The following is a 22165-nucleotide window of genomic DNA, read 5'->3' on the forward strand; positions in this document are numbered from 1 at the left end:
AAGACGCCCCCTTCCCAGGCCGTCGCAGAGCAATGACGGAAGCATCGTGGCGCCGAACCGTCGTGGGGAAACGCGTCGGGGAACTGCCTACGAGCTGGGCCCAAGACGCTCGAGGGGCCGGGGCCGGGGCCGGGGTCCCGGGGCCAGCTCTGCGCGTGCTCCCATGGGGGTGCGCCCACACCTCCCCCAGAAGCCCGGGAGCCGCCGGCCTGGCGGGGGTGGCCAGGGCCGGGCGCTGTCCGAGCAGGGCCCTGACCCGCACCCTCGGCCGGCCCCTGAATCGCTGACCTACTTTCGCCGGGCCCTGGAGGCCCTGAAGGAGACTCCCGAGACCGGGGAGGAACGCGGTACGGGGCGGCCCGGGGCAGGAGCAGGAGCAGGGTCCCTGGGCTCGTCTGGGGGCCGGCATGGTGGGACTGCAGGGTGGGTGGCTTGGGTAAGGGTAGCCTGTGATTCCCCAGGGATAGGGTTACTCTATGGAAGGCTGAAAGAGTACTGGGGGCCCAGAAGGGAGAGGCAGCCTGGGGTGTTGGGGAAAGGAGCCTGGCCCAGGTACAGCCTCTGAGAGTGAAGGAAGGACCCCTGGGGAGAGGAGGGACTCGTGTGTCTACTTACTCTCCCTCCCCTCACCAAAAAGAAAAAAAAAACGACTTTTTTTCTTTTTACAGAGCTTTTGATACATAATGTGCTGAAGGAATTGGAGACGCAGGCCGTGGCCTTGGCTACGGACAGGGCAGGCAGCGGGATGCTGCAGGAGCTCCTGTCCTGCAGCCCCCCGGGCCCGCTGCGCAGGTTGCTGGCAGCTCTCTTACCTCACTTGCGCTCTGTGGCTTGTCACCGAAGTGGGGCCCACGTGTTGCAAAGTATCATGCTGCAGTTGCCCCGATTTCCAGAGGCTCTTGCTAAGAAGGAGGAAGGAGATGTAAAGGATGGAGACCCTGAGAGTCTGGAGGAGTTGGTGCTGAAGTTGGCATCAGAGGTGCGTGATGCCTTAGTCCTCTACAGTGGAGACACTCATGGCAGCTTCGTGGTCAGGACCCTGCTACAGGTGTTAGGGGGGACAATCTTGGAGTCTGAGATAGCCAGACCCCGAGGTCCCCATTCACTTGGTGAGTTCACTAGGGGAGGGAGGTGGTGTTGGGGTGATGTATGAGACCTCCTGTGGTTATTTTCACCAGGGAGGGAAAAGGGTTTCTCATCCTAGTTTGAAGTCATATGGAATAGAGGAGAAAAAAACAGTCTTCCCAAAACTGTTATTTTCGTTAAACATGACTGTTTGTTCATCTGTGGAAATTCAGTCTTTTTGAAAGCAGTTTGCTATTTTATGAGGTCATGTGTTTTTGCCTTTACTTCAGATGGCCAGTGGGCCCCAGTTCGGGAATGGAAGCCAGCCAGTTTTGAGGTTCCTGATACCTTCTTGAGCTGCTTACGAGAACTGAGTTCCTGTTTTCTGAAGGATATTTCTGGTAAGGGGGCTTAGAGAAGGCTTAAAACGGTAAACAGAACAAAAGCACCTCTTGGGGGGACCATTAATGTGGAAGGGAGGCACTGGCCCAATTACTTGATGAGACATATGAGAGGTGGTAGCTATGACTCCTCTTGAATACTTGGAGTTCATTTCTCATTTTGTTTTCTTTTGAGAAATGAGGTAGGCAAGTCATTTGTGTCAGGAATTCTGTATGTTCCTATCCTGTCCCACAGTGTTCATCACTGACAAGGTCTCCAGTTTCTGCCTCCAAGTAGCGCTGCAGGTACTTCGTCGGAAACTTCCCAAGTCTTGCCGCCGTCTTTGTGATTCTGTGATCAAATACCTGAGTACTCGAAACTCTGCAGCCGATGGCAGGTTAGAGGAAAGTTCCAGTTTTTGCAAGTTGGTGGTCAGGATGTATTGTGCTACATAGGATGGAGTAGAATTAATTTGGATTGATTGCCATTTTCCTGTCCTTAGCCCCTTGCTGCTATTCCTACGGGACCAGACAAGCTCCAGACTACTAGAACAGGTATTGCTGGTGTTAGAACCTCCACAGCTACAGAGCCTCTTTGAGGATCACTTCCAGGGGCAGCTGCAGTCCCTAGCGGCCCATCCAATTGCCAACTTCCCCTTGCAGCGTTTCCTTGATGCTATTACCACCCCCCAGTTGGTAAGTGTGGTGGGATAGAGGAGAGCAGGGTCGGGAGAGCCTGGGGAGTTGGGTTAAGGAGGTAAAGTTGGGTAAGAAAATCAAATTGTGCTTTGAAGAGAAGTCAGTGATTCATTCCATGTCATCTTTTACCCTCAGCTGTCCCAAGTGTTTGAGGAGTTGAGTCCTGCCCTGGAAGCTGTGCTGGCACAAGGCCACCCAGGTGTAGTCATTGCTTTGGTGGGTGCCTGTCGTAGAGTTGGGACTCACCAGGCCCAGATTCTGCAGTTGCTGCTGGAGGTAGGTGAGGTATAGCCTAGATCTCTGCCATTCCCATATTTCAGACCCCCCTCTCAGGTTTTATCTTATATTAATTCTTTTTTCCCTTCTGGCTCCAAGGGCCCTCATGGCCCAACAGGTCACAAATGCAAGGGAAAAAGAGAGACTTAGAGAAGGCACAGATATAGGCTAGAGCTCACTGTCCCAAACAGAAAGCAAGATTTTAGACTCAGAAGGGATCTCAAAGGCTAACAAGTCCAACCCCTACCCATCTAAGAAGCCTTTTCATGATAGTGCCAAGTAGTCGTCCAACCTTTGCTGAATACTCTAGTGAGGGGAAACTCAACTTCAAAGGCAGTCCATGGCATTTTCTAACAGTTCTAATTCTTGGAAAGTTTTTCCTTGCATTAAATAAAAATCTCTTTCTGCAATGTCTCCTGCCTTTCCCAGTTCTCTCTTATGGGACCAATTCTAGTATTTCCACATGACTGTTATTCAGATACATGAAAATAGTACTAGTTCCTTCAGTGAATCCTCAGATAGTATGTTTTTTGTTTTCTTTATTGTTCACTTTCTAGATAATGGAGAGATTTTTAAACTGGGGTTTGTAAACTTGTTTTAAAAAATATCATAACTTTCAATGTAATTGACTTATTTTACAGTTCCATGTATTTTGTTTTATATGTTTAAAAGCATTCTGAGAAAAGGGATCCATAGGTTTTGTCAGATTGCTAAAGGGGTCCATCACCTGAAAAAGGTTGAGAACCTTTACTTCAGATGCTCTCCAGCTTGTCCGTATCCTTCCTAAATTATAGCACTTAACTGAATACAGTTATATACAGTACTAAACTAAATATAGTTATCTAACTATTGTCTGACCAAGGTAGAGACTAGCAGAACTATCAACTCTGGGGCAGCTAGGTGGTGCAGTGAATACAGCACCGGCCCTGGAATCAGGAGGACCTGAGTTCAAATCCGGCCTCAGACACGTAACACAAAAAAACTAGCTGTGTGACCTTGGGCAAGTCACTTAACCCCAATTGCCTTCCAAAAAGCAAAAAAAACAGCTATCAGCTCTGGTTCTGGACACTATAATTCTCCTAATTGCAACCAAAGATAACATTAATATTTTTACCTTCCATGTCACACTGTTACCTTAAAGTTTGTGGTATGTTAACATCAGTATTTTCCCAGTATCTTCCCCTACTTTGCGCTCCTAAGCTTTTTTTACCAGAATTGTTGTCTAACTGTGCTGTCCCTATACTGTATTTTCGAAACGGATTTTTTGGACCAAACTGTAGAATTTCATGTTTGTCCCAGGTAAAATTAATTAGATTGGGTTCATCTTTCTAGCCTTTAAGGATCTTTTTGGATCCTGACTTGGTAATGCAATGTGTTTATTTGTCCTCCCAGTTTTATATCATCAGCAGATGTGACAAGAAGGCAATTTATGCTTTTATCCAAATCATGGATAACATGTTGACTTACTGCCAAGTCAAGGACAGAGCCTTTGGGTGTTCTTCTACAGATTGCTCCTTAAGGATAAATTTGCTTTAAATGCTTTGTCAGATTGTGTGTGATAGCAGTTCTCAAAACTTGTGGTCTTAGGACCTCTTGACACTCTTAAAAATCATTGAAAACCCCCACAAAAAACTTTTGCTTATGTGAGTTATATTTACTACATTAGAAATTAAAACATTTCAGTATTATTATGAAAATAGTTTTGACCTTGAAGATCCCCTAAAAGGCTCTCAAGAGACCCCTAGGCATCAGTGGACCACACTTTGAGAACCACTGGTCCATAGCATTCTCCTGATTCATGATTCTACTTATCCTGTTAATGAAAATGAGATTATAACTGGCTTCATCTATTCTTGATGTAGCCATCCTGGCACTTAGTGATTACCACTTACCTTCCCAACTGCGTTTAAACCCTCCATTTAATAATGCATTTTAGAATCTTGCCATTGCCTGGCCAGTAATTGGTAGGCTTCACTTTCTAACCTTTTCCCCCACTTTGGTAAATCATGGTATTGACCCTTATCTGGGTATTTTTCATACATTCCTGTTCCCTATAATCATTGAAGTATCACATCTCCTGGTCCTGTCAGTAATCACATGTATGGTTCATCATAGTTTGGTCACTGAATTTATTAAAAGCAGTTGGTTTTTTTGCTTATAGTATCTTCTCTTAGCTTACATTCTCAGTTCCCCATGAATCATTGTTCTGTTCTCTTCAGTCCAAAGGTCTTTCTTTTTTGGAAGAGAAAACAGAAATAAAGGATGTTTTCTTGCTGATCCCATAACATACCTTTCACCCTTCTTCTTCTTGCTCTGCCTCCGCCATAGCTAAAAAGAAGCCCTTTTTGTTTCTCTGCCTTCTTCTGCAGCAGCTTCATTTTTTATCATGGACTTCAGTAATCCTGACACTCTGCTTTACCTGCTCTTGTTCAACTGTCTGTTTGTGAAACAGAATGTCTGACACATAGGCATTTAACAAAGACCTGCTGATGGATTCATTAAGAAAAAACATCAGTTTGGTGATTGTCCCTCTCAAGTCACAATATTTTTAGATAGTTTTCTTTTTTAAGAATATTTTTTTTCAGGGGCAGCGAGGTGGAACAGTGAGTAAAGCGCCGGTGCTGGAGTCAGGAGGACCTGAGTTCAGGTCCAGCCTCAGACACTTAACACCCACACACACAAAAAGCTAGCAGTGTAACCTTGGGCAAGTTACTAAACCCCAATTGCCCTCCAAAAAGCAAAAAAAAAAAAAGTATAATTTTTTTTCTTTAGTACTTTATTTTTAATAACTTCCTCCGCCTTCTCACTTTTTCTACAGAATTTTTACACTGATTCCTGCCTGTTCTTTCTCCAAATCCTTTAAAATATCATTTCTCAAAATCAAGGGTGTTGGGGTGGCGCAATGAATAGAGCACCGGCCCTGGAGACAGGAGGATCTGAGTACAAATCCAGCCTCAGACACTTGACACATTTACTAGCCATGTGACTTTGGGCAAGTCACGTAACCCCAGTTGCTCTTCAAAAAGCAAACAAAACAAAACAAACAAACAAAAAACCAAAATCAAAGGTGTGTCAGATTGCCTGGCCTTTGTTTCATATTTTATACTGAATTCTTAGATTGGGTGATCAGTTGCTTGCTTCTCATTAGATCACTTCCATTTTAAGTTTCTTTTTGTCAGAACCCTTTCCAGAATAGCAGTTTCTCATTATATTTATTACATTTGAAAGAGTGAAGTCATTTAGACAAATCAAGATTTTATCAGCTGCTTTTCTTTTTTTTTTTACTTTACTTTCCCCAATGTGATCCAGCTAAGCTGAATTCTCCCATCATTACTAGATCATGCCTCTGCCAAGTTTGTAATGTTTTCTCATACTTCTAGCCTAATACCTCCTCTCTAGGTGGTCTACAGTATATTCCTATGATGATATTACTTCTCTTTCTCCACCCTTGGCCTTTACTCAAGTTCTTTTACCACCATGTTTCTCCCTACAAGCTTTTAAATTTCTTCATATGAGCCCATCTTTGTCATATAAATACTACAATACTGCCCCTATTATCAGTTCTGTTCCTTTTGAATAAGGTCTTCCATGCTCATATTTCTTTTTTTTAATTTTTAAAAATTTTTTTAAGCAGTTGGGGTTGACTTGCTTACACGGCCAAGTGTTTCTGGGTGGGTGCTAAGTGTCTGAGCCCAGATTTGATCCCAGGTCATCCCGACTCTGGGGCTGGTGCTCTTACTCGCTGTGCTACCTGGCTGCCCCCATGCTCATATTTCAATCATGGCATATTCCAGCCCTGCCAAGTCTGCTCAAATTTGCCTTTCTGTATTAGTATCTTTAGTTTACCCTGTTTATTACTTATCCTTTGTGCATTAGCATAAAGACAATTGAAACCATGGAGTTTTTAAGAAATAAGTTTTTAATTGATGTCTTTTCTTTTTTACATCACCATAATTTCAGTATCATTCTACCTCTTAGAGAGCCATCTCATAAAAAAAATAGTATTCTTAAAGACAAGAAAGAGGAAAAAACTATAATTGATCTATATATTGAAAAAGTCTGAAAATATGTACAATGGTAATACATTTGGACCTCCCAGCTTTGCAATGGGGTGGGTTGGGAGTATTCTTGTATATGATTGTTAATAGTTTAAAGTTCTTTTTATGAGAAAAGTTTGTTCATATCCTTTGGACACTTACCTATTTGGGAATAGAAGCCATAGAGTTTTAATTTTGATATTTTCTTGTGAGTACTCTTTTTATTCTGTGCATTCCATGTTAATAAATGCTCTGGCTGTGATACTTGGTTTGGCAGATATGTGGGCAATTTAAAGCCCTATTGATCAGATTTGAAAGACTTACAAGTAAATATATTTTATGAGCCCTTATAAGATACATTTTATCCCCAGCCAAAGTCCACCATTCTTTTTTTTTTTTTTTGCTTTTTTTGGAGGGGGGAAGAAAAGGCAATTGGGGTTAAGTGACTTGCCCAAGGTCACACGGCTAGTAAGTGTTAAGTGTCTGAGGCCAGATTTGAACTCAGGTCCTCCTGACTCCAAGGCTGGTGCTCTATTCACTATGCCACCTAACCACTCCCTAAAGTCCACCATTCTTATATTTTAAATCATGGTTTAGAAATCCAGATCTCGTTTTCTTAGTCAGCTGTTCACTTCCTAGATCTTGCCTACTTACAGTTCTTGTAGTGATGAAAACTCTTTGCACACCCAAGGTCTTCAGTGTCCTCAGAATTTCTTAATTATCAGTGCTTTCTAGTTTGCTTTTGGCAGGATCATTTATCCCCACATGAAGCACTGAGTAGGAAAGGTCATCAGTTTGACAAATCCTGGAAGGTTCTCAGTTGTCCAGGGTACATGCCCAAGAGAGATAACAGACTTCTTCACTGTTAAAAATGTCAGGCCAGTGAGTACCTGACTTTTCTTTTCCCTGCTTATTCTGGGTATTACTATGTGACAGTCCTCTTAATGGCATCTGTGGTTCCACATCATCTTTTCATGGAACACAAGAAGCTCCTTCTTTCTGGGAGTTCCCAGCTTTACCTTCTGCTGCAGGAACAGCATTGTGTTTGTTATTTGCTCCAAATGTTCAATAGTCATTCTTTCTTTCCTTCTCTTGTGTCATATACTTTGAACTTTCAGCCTCCTGATAGGTTAAGATTCTACTCTGCTTTCGTCTTTTTTTCTTGAAGCTCTTTTTTTTTTCCCAGAGCAGACTTTAATTTCTTGATAGCTTGAAGGTCAAGGATTTTTTTTTTTAGCCTTCTATATCCATTAAAACAGAAACCAATTTGTACCCGAGTTACTTGGTAGTGGTAGAAATACTTTTGCACAAGCTCTCCACATGTGAAAATCATTGCCTCCTTGCCTCTCTTTCTTAGAACTTATAAAGGGATTGGGACTGGACTTGTCATTTTATTGTTCAGGGAACTTTCCAATGAGGAAACTCACCACCAGTACTGCTGGGCACCTTCTTAGTCCAGGAGTGTTTCCTATGGCACTGAATATTAAATTAATTGTTCATGGAACTACTATGTGTCAGAGGTTGGACTTGAACCTAGGACCTTCTTAACTTGGAGACTGGCTTTCTATCCATTACATTTGTTGGCTGGTTTTGACATATTTTCTGGCAGCTTTTAGCTAAACCTAATTTGATTGGCAGTTAGTAAATTTCTGCCAGATTTTCCCCCCTTTCCCTTTTATTTATGTTTATTTGTTTTTAGTTTTCAACATTCATTTCCATAAGATTTTGAGTTCTAAATTTTTTCCCCCACCTCAAAATGGTGTTCAGTCTGATACAAGCTATACATATACATTCATATTAAACATATTTTCATATTAGTCATGTTGTAAAGAAGTCTTAGAGCCAATGGGAGAAACTACAAGAAAGAAGAAACCAAAAAAAGAGCAAATAGCATGTTTTGATCTGCATTCAGACTACATAGTTCTTTTTCTGGATGTGGATAGCATTTTGCATCATGAGTCTTTTGGAGTTGTCTTAGATTCTTGCATTGCTGAGAAGAGCTAAATCTGTCGAAGTCAGTTATCACACAGTGTGGCTGTTACTTTGTACAGTGTTCTCCTGGTTTTTCTCCCTTCCCTTAGCATCAGTTCATATAAGTCTTTCCAGGTTTTTCTGAAGTCTGTCTGCTTGTCATTTCGTATTACATTCATATACCACAACTTCTTCAGCCATTCCCCAATTGATGGGCATCCTCTCAGTTTCCAATACTTTGCCACCACAAAAAGAACTGTTATAAATACTTTTGTACGTGTGGGTCCTTTTCCCATTTTTATGATCTCTTTTGGATAACGACCTAGAAGTGATATTGTTGGGTCAAAGGGTATGCACAGTTATATAGCTCTTTGGGCATAGTTCCAGATTGTTCTCTAGAATGGTTGGATCAGTTCACAAGTCCACCAACAAATATTAGTATTCCAGTTTTCCCACATCTTCTCCAACATTTATCATTTTCCTGTTTTTTCATGTTGGCCTGCCAAGTTTTAATGCAAACAGAAGCACTTCTCAGATATCATCAAGGAATTTTATTACTAGTAATGCTGTGTCTAAATCTTAATTACCCTCCACCACCCCCATTTTCTTTTCTTTTTTTTAATGCTTTATTAACTTCTGATTTACATCATTCGTTTCCACCAGATTTTGAGTTACAAATTTTCTCCCCGTTTTTCCCCCACCCACCGCCCCAAAATAGCAGTCCCACAGGATATCCCCTCCTCCAATCTGCTCTCTCTCATATTTTCTGCCATACCCCTTTCGACTTTTCCAATAGGTCTCTATGCCTCAATGCCTGTATATCTTATTTCCCAATTACATGTAAGATGGTATTAATAATAGGGTATATATACACATATATGTATACACACACACATATATATATATATATATGTATATATATATACATATATATATTTGAATATTTGATTTTAAAACTTTCAATTCCAGATTCACTCCCTTCCTTCCTTGTCACCTACCCTTACTGGGAAGATAAGCAGTTCAGTATAGTTTGTACATGTGTGGCTAATGCAAAACAATAACATAGTAAATATATTGTGAAAGACTGACTATATTTCCCTCCCTCCTATCCCACCTCCCACTTGTGCTATTTTCTACTTTGATCCCGTCCCTTTTCAAAAATGGGTGCTTCCAACTTCCCTCCTCCCCCCAGCCTGCCCTCCCTTCTGTCATCCCCCCTTTCATCCCCTTCCCCTCCCTACTCTCCTGGAGGGTGAGATCCCCTATTTAGTGTGTATTTCACTCCCTCCTCAAGCCAAATTCAATGGGAATAAGGTTGACCCATTCCCTTTTGCCTTCCTATTCTTCCCCTCCATTGTAACCATTTTCCCTTGCCTCTTCTGTATGAGATAGTTTACCCCAATCTGTCTCTCCCCATCTCCTCTCATTATATTCCTCTCACCTCTTAATTTCACCTTTTAAGTATCATCCCTTCCTGTTAAATTGGTCCTGTGCCCTCTATCTACCTGTAAACATATCAACACATTCACATATGTATTCATATGCCCATACACACTCATATATAGACATATATATATATTTCTAATCCCTTCAACTACTGAGAAGAGTTTCATAACTTACAATTATTATTTTTCCATGTAGGAATGTTAATAGTTCAACTTTGATAAGTTCCTTATGACTTCTTTTCCCTGTTTACCTTCTCATGCATCTCTTGCTTCTTGTATCTGAATGTCAAATTTTCTATTCAACTCTGGTTTTTTCAACAAGAATGCTTGAAAGTCCTCCATTCCACTGAATGACCATATTTTCCCCGAAACATAATACTCAGTTTTGCTGGGTAGGTGACTCTTGGTTTTAATCCCAGCTCCTTTGCTCTCCGGAATATCATATTCCCAGCCCTTCGATCCGTCAGTGTAGAAGCTGCCAGATCCTGGGTTATCCTGATTGTGTTTCCACAATATTCAAATTGTTTCTTCCTGGCTGCTTGTAATATTCTCTCCTTAATCTGGGAATTCTGGAACCTGGCTATAATATTCCTAGGAGTTTTCTTTTTGGGATCTTTTTCAGGAGGTGATCGGTGGATTCTTTCAACCTCTGTTTTGCCCTCTGGTACTAAAACAGCAGGGCAGTTTTCTTTGAGAACTTCCTGGAGGATGATTTCTAGGTTCTTACTTTGGTCATGGCTTTCAGGTAGTCCAGTAATTTTTAAATTATCTCTCCTGGATCTATTTTCCAGGTCAGTGGTTTTTCCCATGAGATATTTCACATTGCCTTCTATTCTTTCATTTGTTTGGATCTGTTTAACAGTATCTTGATTTCTCATAAAGTCATAAGCTTCCCTTTGCTCCAATCTAATTCTGAAGCAATTATTCTCTTCATTGAGCTTTTGAGATTCTTTTTCCATCTGGCAAATTTGACTTTTTAAGGCATTCTTCTCCCCATTGCCTTTTTGAGTCAGTCTCTTTTTTAAGGTATTTCCTCAGTCAGGCTGTTGACTCTCATTTCATAATTTTCTTGCATTGTTCTCATTTCTCTTCCCAATTTTTCCTCCACTTCTCTTATCTGCTTCTTAAGGTCCTCTATGGCCTGTAACCAGCTTGTATTTTCCTTTGAAGCTTTTGGTGCAGGAGTTCTGACTATGCTGTTTTCCTCCTGTCGCATGCTTTGCTCCTTCTTGTCCCTAAAATAGGAGTGTAATGTTGGAATCTTCTGTCTGCTTTGTTTCCTTTGCCTGGTCATGTGGCCCCTCAGTCACTTGACCCCAGGGCTTTTTGCCACAGTAGGACTCTGCCACCAGACAGGGGAGCTTTCGTCCCAAATGCTGGGGTTTTCTCAGTTGCCGGAGGTATTATATGGGTGCCCTCTCTGATGTCTCCACACGCTCTGGCAAGCTGGACACACACCCCAGGACCTCCACCCTAGACTGCAATCCAGATCCAAGCAGGTTAAAGCAAGAGCGATTACCCCTCAGACTGGTGCTTGGTCCCCCTACACTCTGCAGGCCAGGAGCTGAAGCTGCCATGTGGCACTGGCTGGCTGTGCTGGTGTCTCAGCGGCTTCTCGCCCTGGGGGTAAAAGCCATGCACTCCCATTTACTGGTCCCAAAGTCCAGACTGCACTGACCTCTCACTTTGTCCTTTGCATCTATATGTTGAGCCACAGCTGCTGCTGATTTGGAGTCCCTCTGGCCGGAGGCTGGTCAGGCCTGCCCTGGGGCTAAAGCCTCAGCGTGGGGCTAGGCTTGGCTCTCAGAGCGCTGTGCTGGCGCTTCCTGCCAGCCTGCCGGGCTGTCCTCAGCAGGAGGCTAGCTTCTCTGTGTCATTTTGTGGGTTCTGCAGCTCCAAAGTTTCTTTTGAGTCCCCTTTTTACATGGATTGGGGAAGATCATGCTTCTACTCCGCCATCTTGGCTCCGCCCCTCCCCATTTTATTTTCTTCTTCATGTCTAATTCTTATGATGCTCAGATATATCCTTGTGCTTCTCTGGCTGCTTTGCTTTCTAATTCCCCCTTAGCAGGATTTCTTAATCCTTTTTGTGTCATGGACCTCTTTGGCAGTCTGGTGAAGCCTATAGACTCCTTTTCATAATAGTGTTTTAAATGCATAAGAAAGTTCTTAAACCTTAGGTTAAGAAACTCTGCCTTAACATATGTGGAGAAAGAGTTTTCAGATCCATGGTGTATCCTTCCTCTTCATACTTATAGGCATTCCACTGTGCAGAACCCCCATCCCGGCAGGTGGCATGTGTACCTCTCTTTGGCTCCCTGACAGTCTATGAGGTGTACTATGGACTAGAGGATGAGGATATACCTTCTGAACACAAGGTGAGGTGGGAACTCTGAATGGCTAACAGAAGGAGATCCCCTGATTCTTAGGGAAAAACTTGTATTTTAAACCCTTGAACATAGTTGTAAAGTACCTGACTTTTCTGAGTTAGAAACAGTTAGAAATGGGACTAGACCCTCACTTGACATTTCTGACCCCAGATTTCATATTTCTTTTTTTGCCAGCTAGAGGTGGCTACAGCCTGGGCCCTGGGGGAAGTGACTGTTCTTGGGTCACTGTTGCTTCAGCACCTGCTGCACTTCTCAGCCCTGGGCCCTGTGCTTCGAAGTCTGACTTCTATGGAAGGACCACAGCTTCTTGCACTGGCCCAAAGCCCTGCTGGTTCCCACGTCCTGGATGCTGTACTGACTAGCTCTACTGTGACCAGAAAACAGCGTCGCAAAATCTTACGGCCTCTCAAGGTCAGGCTTCCTGCATCATTCCTTCATTATTCTCCTGTTCCAGACTTCTGATTTTTCAAATAAGATGTTCTTCCAATTACCTGATTGTTTTGACTTAAACCTCTGACCACTTTCTGTGCCAGAGGACAAACCATGTTGTGGACCACTGTTTCTCTCTCATCCCCTCTTTACCTTTCTCACCTGAGCTGTCCTGAGACCTGTTTCTCCTGTTTTTCCCTCCCTAGGGACACTATGTGGCTCTGGCCTGCGGCCGTCATGGCAGTCGAGTGCTGGATGCCATCTGGAATGAAGCAACTTTGGGAACTCGTAAGGAGATTGCTGCTGAGTTAGGTAAATACCTGAGCTTCTCCTTAACCTTCCTTTTTCTCATCCAAGGCATCTGGGCACCTGTGGGCATGGGGTTATACTCTGGGTAACAAGGGTAGTCTGGACTTGAGGACTGCAAATTTATTATTTGCAGACCTTTCTTACCTTCTGGGTTTCAAGGGAAATGAAATGTCAGCTTCATTCTATGGACCTGCTTCAGGGTAAAAAGGAGAGAAAGGAAACCTTACCCTAGACAAGGTCTTACAAGGTTTACTTGGGAACCTAGCTGCTTGGTGATTTTGATGTTGGCAGTGATTCTCTTCACAGGGGAACAGAACCAGGAACTTATGAGAGATCCCTTTGGCCATCACGTGGCCCGAAACATAGCACTGGGAACTTTCCTGAAGCGACGAGGAGACTGGGAACAGCAGCAAGGGGCAGTAGCCAAGCGGAGAAAAGCCTTGAGCAACATACTTGGAGAATGAGGTCTTTGGACCTGGAGATGGAACAGTACTGGGAGGGGGAACTGGCGTAATTTGACTGAGAAATTCTAATAGTAAATATTTTTCTGTTTTTATTGGAAATGAGATTTGTGTCAAGTTCTTTTTTTCTCTCTCCCCCTTCTTCCCCAGGGGAGAGGTGTCATTAAAGGGAAAAGGGAAAGTGAAATGCTTTGGTGACATACAGGGAGGACTTGTCACCAGGTCAGAGGATGCTCAGGGACAGGGAGAAGACTTGGTAGGGGATTTAGAATATAGCCCTTTGGTCAGTGGTGGCCATTGGAACTGGGGATGATGGGTTTGGGGGCTTTTGTAGGAACCAGGGATAGAGGATATCAGGTATGAATATTAGTTGGAGAGTATGTCCAGTTTAGCAGCAGGTACAAAGAAGGAGACCATGTCCTCTCTGTTTCACAAAATCCATCTTTAGACTGAGGATGGGGCAGAGTACTTAGTAGGCATGGAGCCGGCGTTGACGCTGCCACTGCTCAGCACCTTCCACTATGTGGCGAAGGGTGGACGCGACACCTAGTAGCATGTTTCCCACGCCCTGCAGGAGCGTGGAAGTCCACCGCAGGAGCTCTCTAAATAGAGAAATCAAGGGAAGGAAGTCAGGGGTGGGGAACAGGAGTGGTAGTGCCACAGGCCAATTTTAGGGGTGAGGAGTGTCCAGAGTGCTGTCCACTGACCTGAGCACCTTCTTGGGACCAAGTCCTTGAAAATCACAGCTCATGGAGTAGAGTCCATAGAATGTGGCCTTGACATTGAGGCTGCCAAAGAGGTCCCGGGGGTTCTGCTTATACACGTCAAATGTGATGCTGGCAATGTCCTTGCTGTGCTTTGGCTTCTCTCGGCCCAGGCCGTATGAGAGCACCCCGCTCTAGAAGAGTACCATTATGATCAATACAGCCTCCTTACAGACCACACCAATCCCAACAAACAGCCCTGGGTTAGATCTACAATCCCTTAAGCTTCCATGTGGGGGCCCTTGCAGATGGGCTGGTTCCCTACAATTCTTCCCCTCGCCTTCCTCCCATACATGCATTGCTGCACTTCCCTTTCCACTTCTCCATTTTTAGACTATTGCTCTGGGATCCCTTTTAGGTTAAAGTAGCAGACAGTAGGCTCTCCCATCAGGGATAGGAGGGTCAGGGGATAGAGGGTGGGGACGTAGGGTTGACCGCATGTGTTGGCTGACAACATCCTTGTGTGGAACACTCACTCTGACAGGGCTCCAGTTCTGTCCCTCCTCCAGGACCATCAGGCTTGTATCGTCTTCCAGCATCTGGAAGAATTCTTCACTCTCCACACTTGTCCCATCCTCCTCTAGCACCAGTGTTAGCACACCGCTCCGTGGCAAGGTCTCAAGGGCCTACCCAGCAAGGAAGCAGGAAGAAGAAGCTGTCAGGTGCTCCTCCCTCTTGGACCTCCTTTGTGATCTGTCGGCCAGTCTCCTTCCCCATCCCGAATCCAATCCCGTCCAGCCTTAAAAACTGCTCTTGCTTTTTCTCTGCCCCTTCAGTCCTTTTCTGTGCTCCTCCTTTTTTCAGCTTTTGTTTCCAACCTTCATCCCCAGCCACCTTGAGGACACATCCTTTCCCCTGTCTGGAGTCCCTCCTTTACCTTACGTGTGCTCTTCTGTGGTTCTTTCCACCTCTCCCCTGCAAAGGCCTGCCAAGAAGTACTCTAGAATCAATGTTTCTGTTTTCTCTTACCAGCAAGAGCATTTGCATTTCCTGAATTTCCCTGCTTTTAATAGTCATCACTTCTGACATTTACTTTCCTATCACACACACACCCCTCCACTGCAAGCTGGCAGTCTAAGTACTAAGAGATGGTCAGTCCCTTTAGAGTAGAGGAGTCAAATATGAAATCTGCCAGCTACAATACTCTCAAAGTGCTGCCCAAATCAGATTAAAGTGTCATTGGGAGGGGGCGACTAGGTGGCACAGTGAATAAAGCATCAGCCCTGGAGTCAGGAGGACCTGAGTTCAAATTTGGCCTCAGACATTTAACACATACACACACACACGCACAAAACTAGCTGTGTGACCTTGGGCAAGTCACTTAACCCCAATTGCCCTACCTTCCCTCTTCCAAAAAAAAAAGTCTTTGGGAAATACTTAACAAAATAGTAATACAATAGAACATAGCTAATGTTCATAGGAGGTTTTCTAAGTCAATAGGTAGACAGCAGGGATCCTTATTATGAATGATTTAGTGATCCCTATTTTTGAATTTGACATCATTGTTCTACAGGTTACCTTGCCTATTTCCCTGTCATTGAGCATGATAGAGGCAGGCAGATAGCAGGAAGGGCTTGGAGTCAGGAAGATCTGAGTTTAACTCCCAGCCTCAGATATTCCCTAGTTATATGATCTTGGTCAAGTCACTTACCCCCTTTTTGCCTCAGTTTCCCCATCTGTAAAATGAGCTGGAGAAGGAAATGACAAACCACTCCAGTATCTTTGCCAAGACAAGCCCAAATGGGGCTGTGAAGAGTTGGACATGATTGAGTAACAACAGGCACAATGTTCCCTAATTCAGTTTGGAGAGGCAACATAGTACAGGGGAAGTGTTCTTGGGTGAAAGCCAAAGGCTCTGGGTTCAAGTTTAGCCTCTTCCCCTTAATATCCACATGATTTTGGACAAGTAACAACCTTTCTGATTTCTGTTTCTTCATCTAAAAAATGAAGAGTTTGATCTAGGTCATATCATATCTCTTTCAGCTTTAATCTATTCATGAACACAGTGTCTCTTACTTTAGGCTTCTCTTTGCAACCTGGCTTCCAACATTGTTACTCAGCTGAAACTTCTCCCCAAAGTCATTGAAGTCATCTGATGGTCTATTCTCAGGTCTTGACTTTCTTGACCTCTTTGCAGCATTTGATACTGTTAAGCTCCCATTCCTCCTGGATACTTTTGCTGGGTTTTAGTGGCTCCTCACTCCTGGTTCTCCTTTGCTGGCTCATCACCAATGCCCTAATTGTGGAGTATACCCCAAGGTTTTGTCCTGGTTGCATGCTCTCTCTCTTTTCTGTTCTCTTTCCTCTTCCCTTTCTCTCTTCTTTCTTTTCTCTCTCTCCTCTTTCTTTTCTCTCCCTCTCCTCTTCCCTTTCTTTTTTCTTTTTCTCTATCCTTTCTTCTCTCCCCTTTCTTCTCTCTCTCTCTCTCTGTCTTACCTCATCAGCTCCCATTAGTTTAATGACCTTATCTGTACAATGATTCACCAATTGCCTATGGATGTCTCATCGACATTTCAAACTCAACATAAACTCTGTCTTTCCTCCACTCCCCCACCACTTACCTCGCTTACCAGATTTTCCTGTTTCAGTTAAGTGCACCACCAGTCTTGTAACCTTGGTGTTATCCTCGACTCATTCTCCCTCATCCTAAATATTCAATCAGCTGCCGAATCTCACTTCCGCCTCAACACTTCTTGCATCCATCTCCTCAGTCCTTATACCTTAGTTTAGCCCTGCATCACTTCTCCGCTAGATTATTGTAGTAGACTCCTAATTGATGTCCTTCCCTCAAGTCTTTCCTTGATCTGATCCATCTTCCACACAGATGACAAAAGTGATTTTCTTTAAGTACAGATCAGACTATGTTACTCCACTACTCAATAAACTTCAGTGGCTTCCTACTGCCTCTAGGATCAAATATAAACTCTTTCGTTTGACTATAAATTCCACACCAATAGGTTGGGGTTGAACTAACTTAGCCTGGGAAAATCTCTCATAAGAGCTGAAAGTCGGCAGCCACCTATGGTATAACAGAACAGGAGGGGAAATGAGATAATATGTCTTTTAAAGTCCTTTACAGATGGGTCCCAGCTTATCTTTTCAGGCTCACTATACATTATTCCCCTTTCTACTCTTAATAGCCCAGCCAAAGTGGATTTCTCTTAGTAGCTCACACAGTATGATCAACCTCAGGTTGCTATCTATGCCTTTGCTGGTCATCTTCTATACCCGAATACAACCCCTTGTCACCTTCACTTCAAGACTCAGTTCAAGAAGCAACTTCCATGTACATGAAATCTTTCCTGATCCTACCAACTGCTGATACCTTCCTTAACTTGTATCTAATTAGCTTACATTTATTATGTACTTATTCTTATATACATATGTGTTGTCTCTTCCCTCCCTGCCCCCTGCCCCATTCTATTGAATGTCAGCTTACCCTGGCACATAGTTACTTAATAAATGTTGGTTATTTGAATGATTCTTAAACTTAAAACTTAAGAAGACTCTACAGCCTCTCCTGCCAGTGTTTCATACCCTCACCTTCACATTGTCTTTTAAAAATCTTTTAAAGTTCTACTTTTATTCATATATTTTTCTACTTTCATTTCTATTAATGTTTTGTTTTTCATTACATATAATTAAAGATTACTCCTGGTTTGTGGCAAAACTAATAATATTGTGAGAGTTGAAAGTTCATGCAACTAAAAAAACAAACATAAATCTATCTTCTTTCTTTTCTACTTCCCATTATCAAGCAAAACAAACTCCCAGTAGTTGTACATAAAATATCAATGTCTCATTATGCACCCTAAATCTCTCTGTAATGGATAGTGTTTAGATATCTGAGTCCTTTTAACTATACTATCTTATGTTCTCACCATTCTTTGACCAAAGGATCCGGATCTATGGCTGAAAAAACAGGCATTCAGGTCCCACTCACTTTGTCTAGCAGTTCTTGGCGGGTGGCAGCTGTCAGACCTTTTCGAGTAGTCCGTTTATGGTCACAGACACGGAAAGGACGCTGGGGTGGGGGACCTGAAGCCCAGACCCGACGACCAAACTCAGAGCCCACATTGGATACTGACCTGGGAGTCGAGAAAAATCTCAGAAGTGATTAGCACAAAGTATAGTGAGTAGGGCCACAAGAATTGGGAGAAAACAGGTTGGAGGTGAGGGGCAAATAGGAGAGATGGTTTTGAGATAGGCTTAGAAAAGAAAAGATGAATGTATCATTGTGGATAGATGGTTGAGGTAGGAAGAGGTGGTGCTGGGTGGGAGAGACACTTTTCGGTGTGTCATGGATAGGATAGTCTGGATGGTAAACCTGGGGGCATATAAGAGGAGATATTTCTGTCTAGCCCATAGTCCAGCCTATACCCCATATTTTCTTTACCTGATATTGGGGGAGGTAAGAGAAGAGAGGGGATAATAGGAAAGGACCTACCTGAGCAGGGAAGTAGGATTCAAGGCTGAGATAAAATCCTTGGCCTTGGTGTATTCCATGGTGAGGTGAGGTGGTTTTCTCTAGGTGGGTTTCTCCCTTAAAGATCTGATTCAGAATCGGGGTTTGGTCTGACTCTCAGCAGAGCTGTTGTTGTTTTTTGTGACCTGGCCTGGGGTTTAAGCTCCAGAAGAGGTTGTGGGGAATGAGTCAGGGTCGGACTCTGGCCCCCATGCCTGGACAGGAAGTAGGGCAAAGTCCAAGAGGGCTGAGACATGGGGTAAGAGAAAAGGGGTGGGGCCTGGGGGGAGCTGGGGGAGTAACCAGGTCTGGTTTGACCCTGATGTTCTTGAGCCAAAAATGGAAGCTCGAGGCACCCAGAGTAAGAGGGAAATGGGAAAAAGGAACATAGTGATTTGGTGCTTATCTGTCTGCTTCTTTGGAGGTCATTCCTAGGGACAGTTTCTGCCTAGTGATCCTGCTAGGCCCCCAACCTACTCTTCTCCCACTAATGGCCTGTTTGCTGTAGAGGTTTTCTTCCACCTGCTGGAAAAGTTAAAAACTACAGTTTTTAAGGAAAAGTGGGATGGGGAAATGAGGTCTGCAAGTCTACAATCTTGGGCAATACAAGTGATTTGTCGCTAAGTCATTTTCCAGTTGTGTCCAACCTCATTTGAGGTTTTCTTGGCAAAGATACTGAACTGGTTTACATTTCCTCCTCCTGCTCATTTTGTAGATGAGGAAACTGAGGCAAACAGGGTTAAATGACTTGCTCAGGTTCACACAGCTACTAAGTGTCTGAGGTCAGATGTGAACTCAGGAAGATGAGTCTTCCTGTCTCCAGGCCCAACACTATATCCACTTTGCCACCTAGTTGCCCTTAACATAACTGATAGCTGGTAGGTATCTGATGGGAATAGAAAGCTTTGGGAAGGGGAGGGGGAAAGAAGGGGGGGGGAGTCAGAAATTGAAAGTAAAAGCCTGAATGTTTTTAGGAAAGTCAGAGCACCAAGCCTCCTGGGTTGTGTAACATCAGCCTGTCTATCTGCTAAGAAAGGCAAAACCAGTCCCTGCCCTCAGGGAGCTCACATTCTAATGGGGGAGACAATATACAAACAGTTATGTACAAACAACATACATACAGGACAAATTATTGGTAATCTCAGAGGGAAAAACCTGGGATAGTGGATAGAGTGAAGGACCTGGAGTCAGGAAGACTCATTTTCCTCAGTTCAAATCTGACCTCAAACATTTACTAGCTATGTGATCCTGGATAAATCACTTAACCTTGTTTGCCTAAATTTCCTCATCTGTAAAATGACCTGGAGGAGGAAATGGCAAACCACTCCAGTATCTTTGCTGAGAAAACCCCAAATGAAAGTCAGAAGACACAACAATAGAAGGAAAACACTGGGGTGGGCATGGGCTTGAGAGAGAAGAAGGAGAGTTTATTTGGAGAAGGTGGGATTTGAACTGTCTTTTTTTTTTTTTTTGGTCTTAATTAGTTTGTTTACTTTTAGTTTACAAGATTCATTATCACAATTCCTTGAATTTCAGATTTTCTCTCCCTCCTCCTCTCCCCCCCATGGCGGCATACAATCAAGTATAATATCTGTAAATACTTTCACATTAGGCATTAGTCAGGTTATAAAGAAAGATTGTATCAGATGGAATGAAAAATGGGAAAGAGGAAACAAACCCAAACAAGATAAAGAAAAAGAGCAGGTAGTTTGCTTCAATCTGGGTTCAAACTCAGTTCTTTCTCTGGATGTAGACATCTCTCTCCATGATGAGTCTTTTGGGGTTGACTTATGACTCTGGATTGCTGAGAAGAGTCCAGTTTATCAAAGTTGGTCATCACACATACATTGTGTCTGTAATTGTGTACAGATTTCTCCTGGCTCTACTCTTCTCACTCAGCATTAGTTCATATAAGCCTCTCCAGGTAAATATGAAGTCCATCTGCTCCTTGTTTCTTATAGTGCAATAGTATTCCATAACATGCATATACCACAACTTGTTCAGCCATTCCCCAATTGATGGGCACCCCCTTAATTTCCAATTCTTTGCCACCACAAAAAGAGCTGCTATAAATATTTTTGTACATGTGGGTCTTTTCCCCACTTTCTGTGATCTCTTTGCGATACAACCCTAGAAGTGGTATTGCTGGGTCAAAGGGTATGAAATTATTTATAGCCCTTTGGGTATAATTCCAGATTGCTTTCCAGAATGGTTGGTTCAGTACACAACTCCACCAGCAATGCATTAGTGTTCCAATTTGCCCATATCCTCTCCAGCATTTGTCATTTTCCTGTTTTGTCATCTTAGACAATCTGACTGGTGAGATGTGGTACCTCAGAGTTGTTTTGATTTGCATTTCTCTAATAAAAAGTGATTTAGAGCATTTTTTCATATGCTTGTAAATATCTTTAATTTCTTCCTCTGAAAACTCACTATTTGACAAAAACTGCTGGGAAAAACAGAATATAGTATGTCAGAAATTGAGCATAGACCATTATCTAACGCCATATACCAAAATCAAGTCTAAATGGGTGCATGATATAGGTATAAAGGCTGATACTGTAAGCAATCTGGGAAAGCAAGGAATAGTTTACCTGTCAGATTTGTGGAGAGGGGAAGACTTTATGACCAAACAAGAATTAGAGAGCATTATAAAATGCAAAATGGATAATTTTGATTACATTAAATTGAAAAGCTTCTGTACAAACAAAGCCAATGTAACCAGGATTAGGAGGGAAGTGGAAAATTGGGAAAGAATTTTTACAACTTATGTCACTGATAAAGGACTCATTTCTAAAATACACAGAGAATTGAGTCAAATCTATAAGAACACAAGTCATTCCCCAATTGATAAATGGTGAGAGGATATGAACTGAGTCTTAAAGGAAGCCAAGAGGTGAAAAGGAGGGAGATCACACCAGGGTAATTCTCCCTAAAATCTGTTCCTCTGGCTCTGAGCTTTCTCCCATTTACTTCCAAACTTTCTCATGTAAATGTGTGCTTGGATTAGACATCAAGAGACCTGCATTCAAATACTAGCTACTCTGTTTACCACATATGACCTTGGCCAACTCATTTAACTTTTTCAGGTCCCTATTTCCTCATTTAAAATATGAGGGTGTTGCACTAGTTTTATCTTATGATCTGAGAGAGGCCTAGGAATCCTCTCTGTCCATTTCCCCAAGATACCACATAGGCCCTTGATAAATGTTGAATTGACTCTCTAATCTTAAATTTCCTTACATAAATACCAAACTGGACTATTCACTATCTATTTGCTCACTATTCCATTGTAGGTATGCCTCTTCCTCCCTCTACTTTATCTGAATCCTACCCACTCTTCAAAGTCTAATTCAAGGACCACTTTCTCAAAGCCCTTCCCAATCACGGATGACACTTAAGAATTAGACCTGTTATTATTTGTTGATGTGTGTGTATATGTCTTGTTTCACATAGATTTTAAGCTCCTTCAGG

The 22165-nt window shown here is 42.9% G+C and overlaps 2 protein-coding genes across 2 annotated transcripts; one reads left to right on the forward strand and one right to left on the reverse strand.

Annotated features, from left to right (window-relative positions):
* The first annotated feature begins 32 nt into the window (after positions 1 to 32).
* Positions 33 to 13564, forward strand: NOP9 (NOP9 nucleolar protein). Its single transcript, XM_069097949.1, has 10 exons — positions 33 to 347; positions 669 to 1109; positions 1356 to 1466; positions 1702 to 1843; positions 1949 to 2141; positions 2280 to 2420; positions 12132 to 12251; positions 12438 to 12674; positions 12899 to 13004; positions 13308 to 13564. Exons 1-10 carry the CDS (start codon positions 164 to 166, stop codon positions 13463 to 13465), a joined length of 1833 nt encoding a protein of 610 aa, XP_068954050.1. The 5' UTR covers positions 33 to 163; the 3' UTR covers positions 13466 to 13564.
* Positions 13537 to 18906, reverse strand: CIDEB (cell death inducing DFFA like effector b). Its single transcript, XM_069097953.1, has 5 exons — positions 18674 to 18906; positions 18170 to 18314; positions 14703 to 14852; positions 14170 to 14360; positions 13537 to 14064 (listed from the first exon to the last, which is right to left on the reverse strand). The coding sequence occupies exons 1-5, from the start codon at positions 18730 to 18732 to the stop codon at positions 13932 to 13934; spliced, it is 678 nt and encodes a 225-aa protein (XP_068954054.1). The 5' UTR covers positions 18733 to 18906; the 3' UTR covers positions 13537 to 13931.
* Positions 18907 to 22165: the final 3259 nt, after the last annotated feature.

This window comes from Petaurus breviceps, unplaced genomic scaffold, assembly GCF_028583685.1.
Source record: "Petaurus breviceps papuanus isolate PSGF00001 unplaced genomic scaffold, PetGlider_PUasm1.0 37, whole genome shotgun sequence".
Classification (NCBI taxonomy): domain Eukaryota; kingdom Metazoa; phylum Chordata; class Mammalia; order Diprotodontia; family Petauridae; genus Petaurus; species Petaurus breviceps.

Coding starts and splice junctions, on each gene's coding strand:
- CIDEB (XM_069097953.1), bottom strand. CDS start 18,732: ATGGAATACACCAAGGCCAAGGATTTTATCTCAGCCTTGAATCCTACT. Junction 18,315..18,673: donor AATCCTACTTCCCTGCTCAG/GTAGGTCCTTTC, acceptor CTCGACTCCCAG/GTCAGTATCCAATGTGGGCT. Junction 14,361..14,702: donor AGAACTGGAGCCCTGTCAGA/GTGAGTGTTCCA, acceptor GTACTCTTCTAG/AGCGGGGTGCTCTCATACGG.
- NOP9 (XM_069097949.1), top strand. CDS start 164: ATGGGGGTGCGCCCACACCTCCCCCAGAAGCCCGGGAGCCGCCGGCCT. Junction 348..668: donor CGAGACCGGGGAGGAACGCG/GTACGGGGCGGC, acceptor TTCTTTTTACAG/AGCTTTTGATACATAATGTG. Junction 1,467..1,701: donor TTTTCTGAAGGATATTTCTG/GTAAGGGGGCTT, acceptor CCTGTCCCACAG/TGTTCATCACTGACAAGGTC.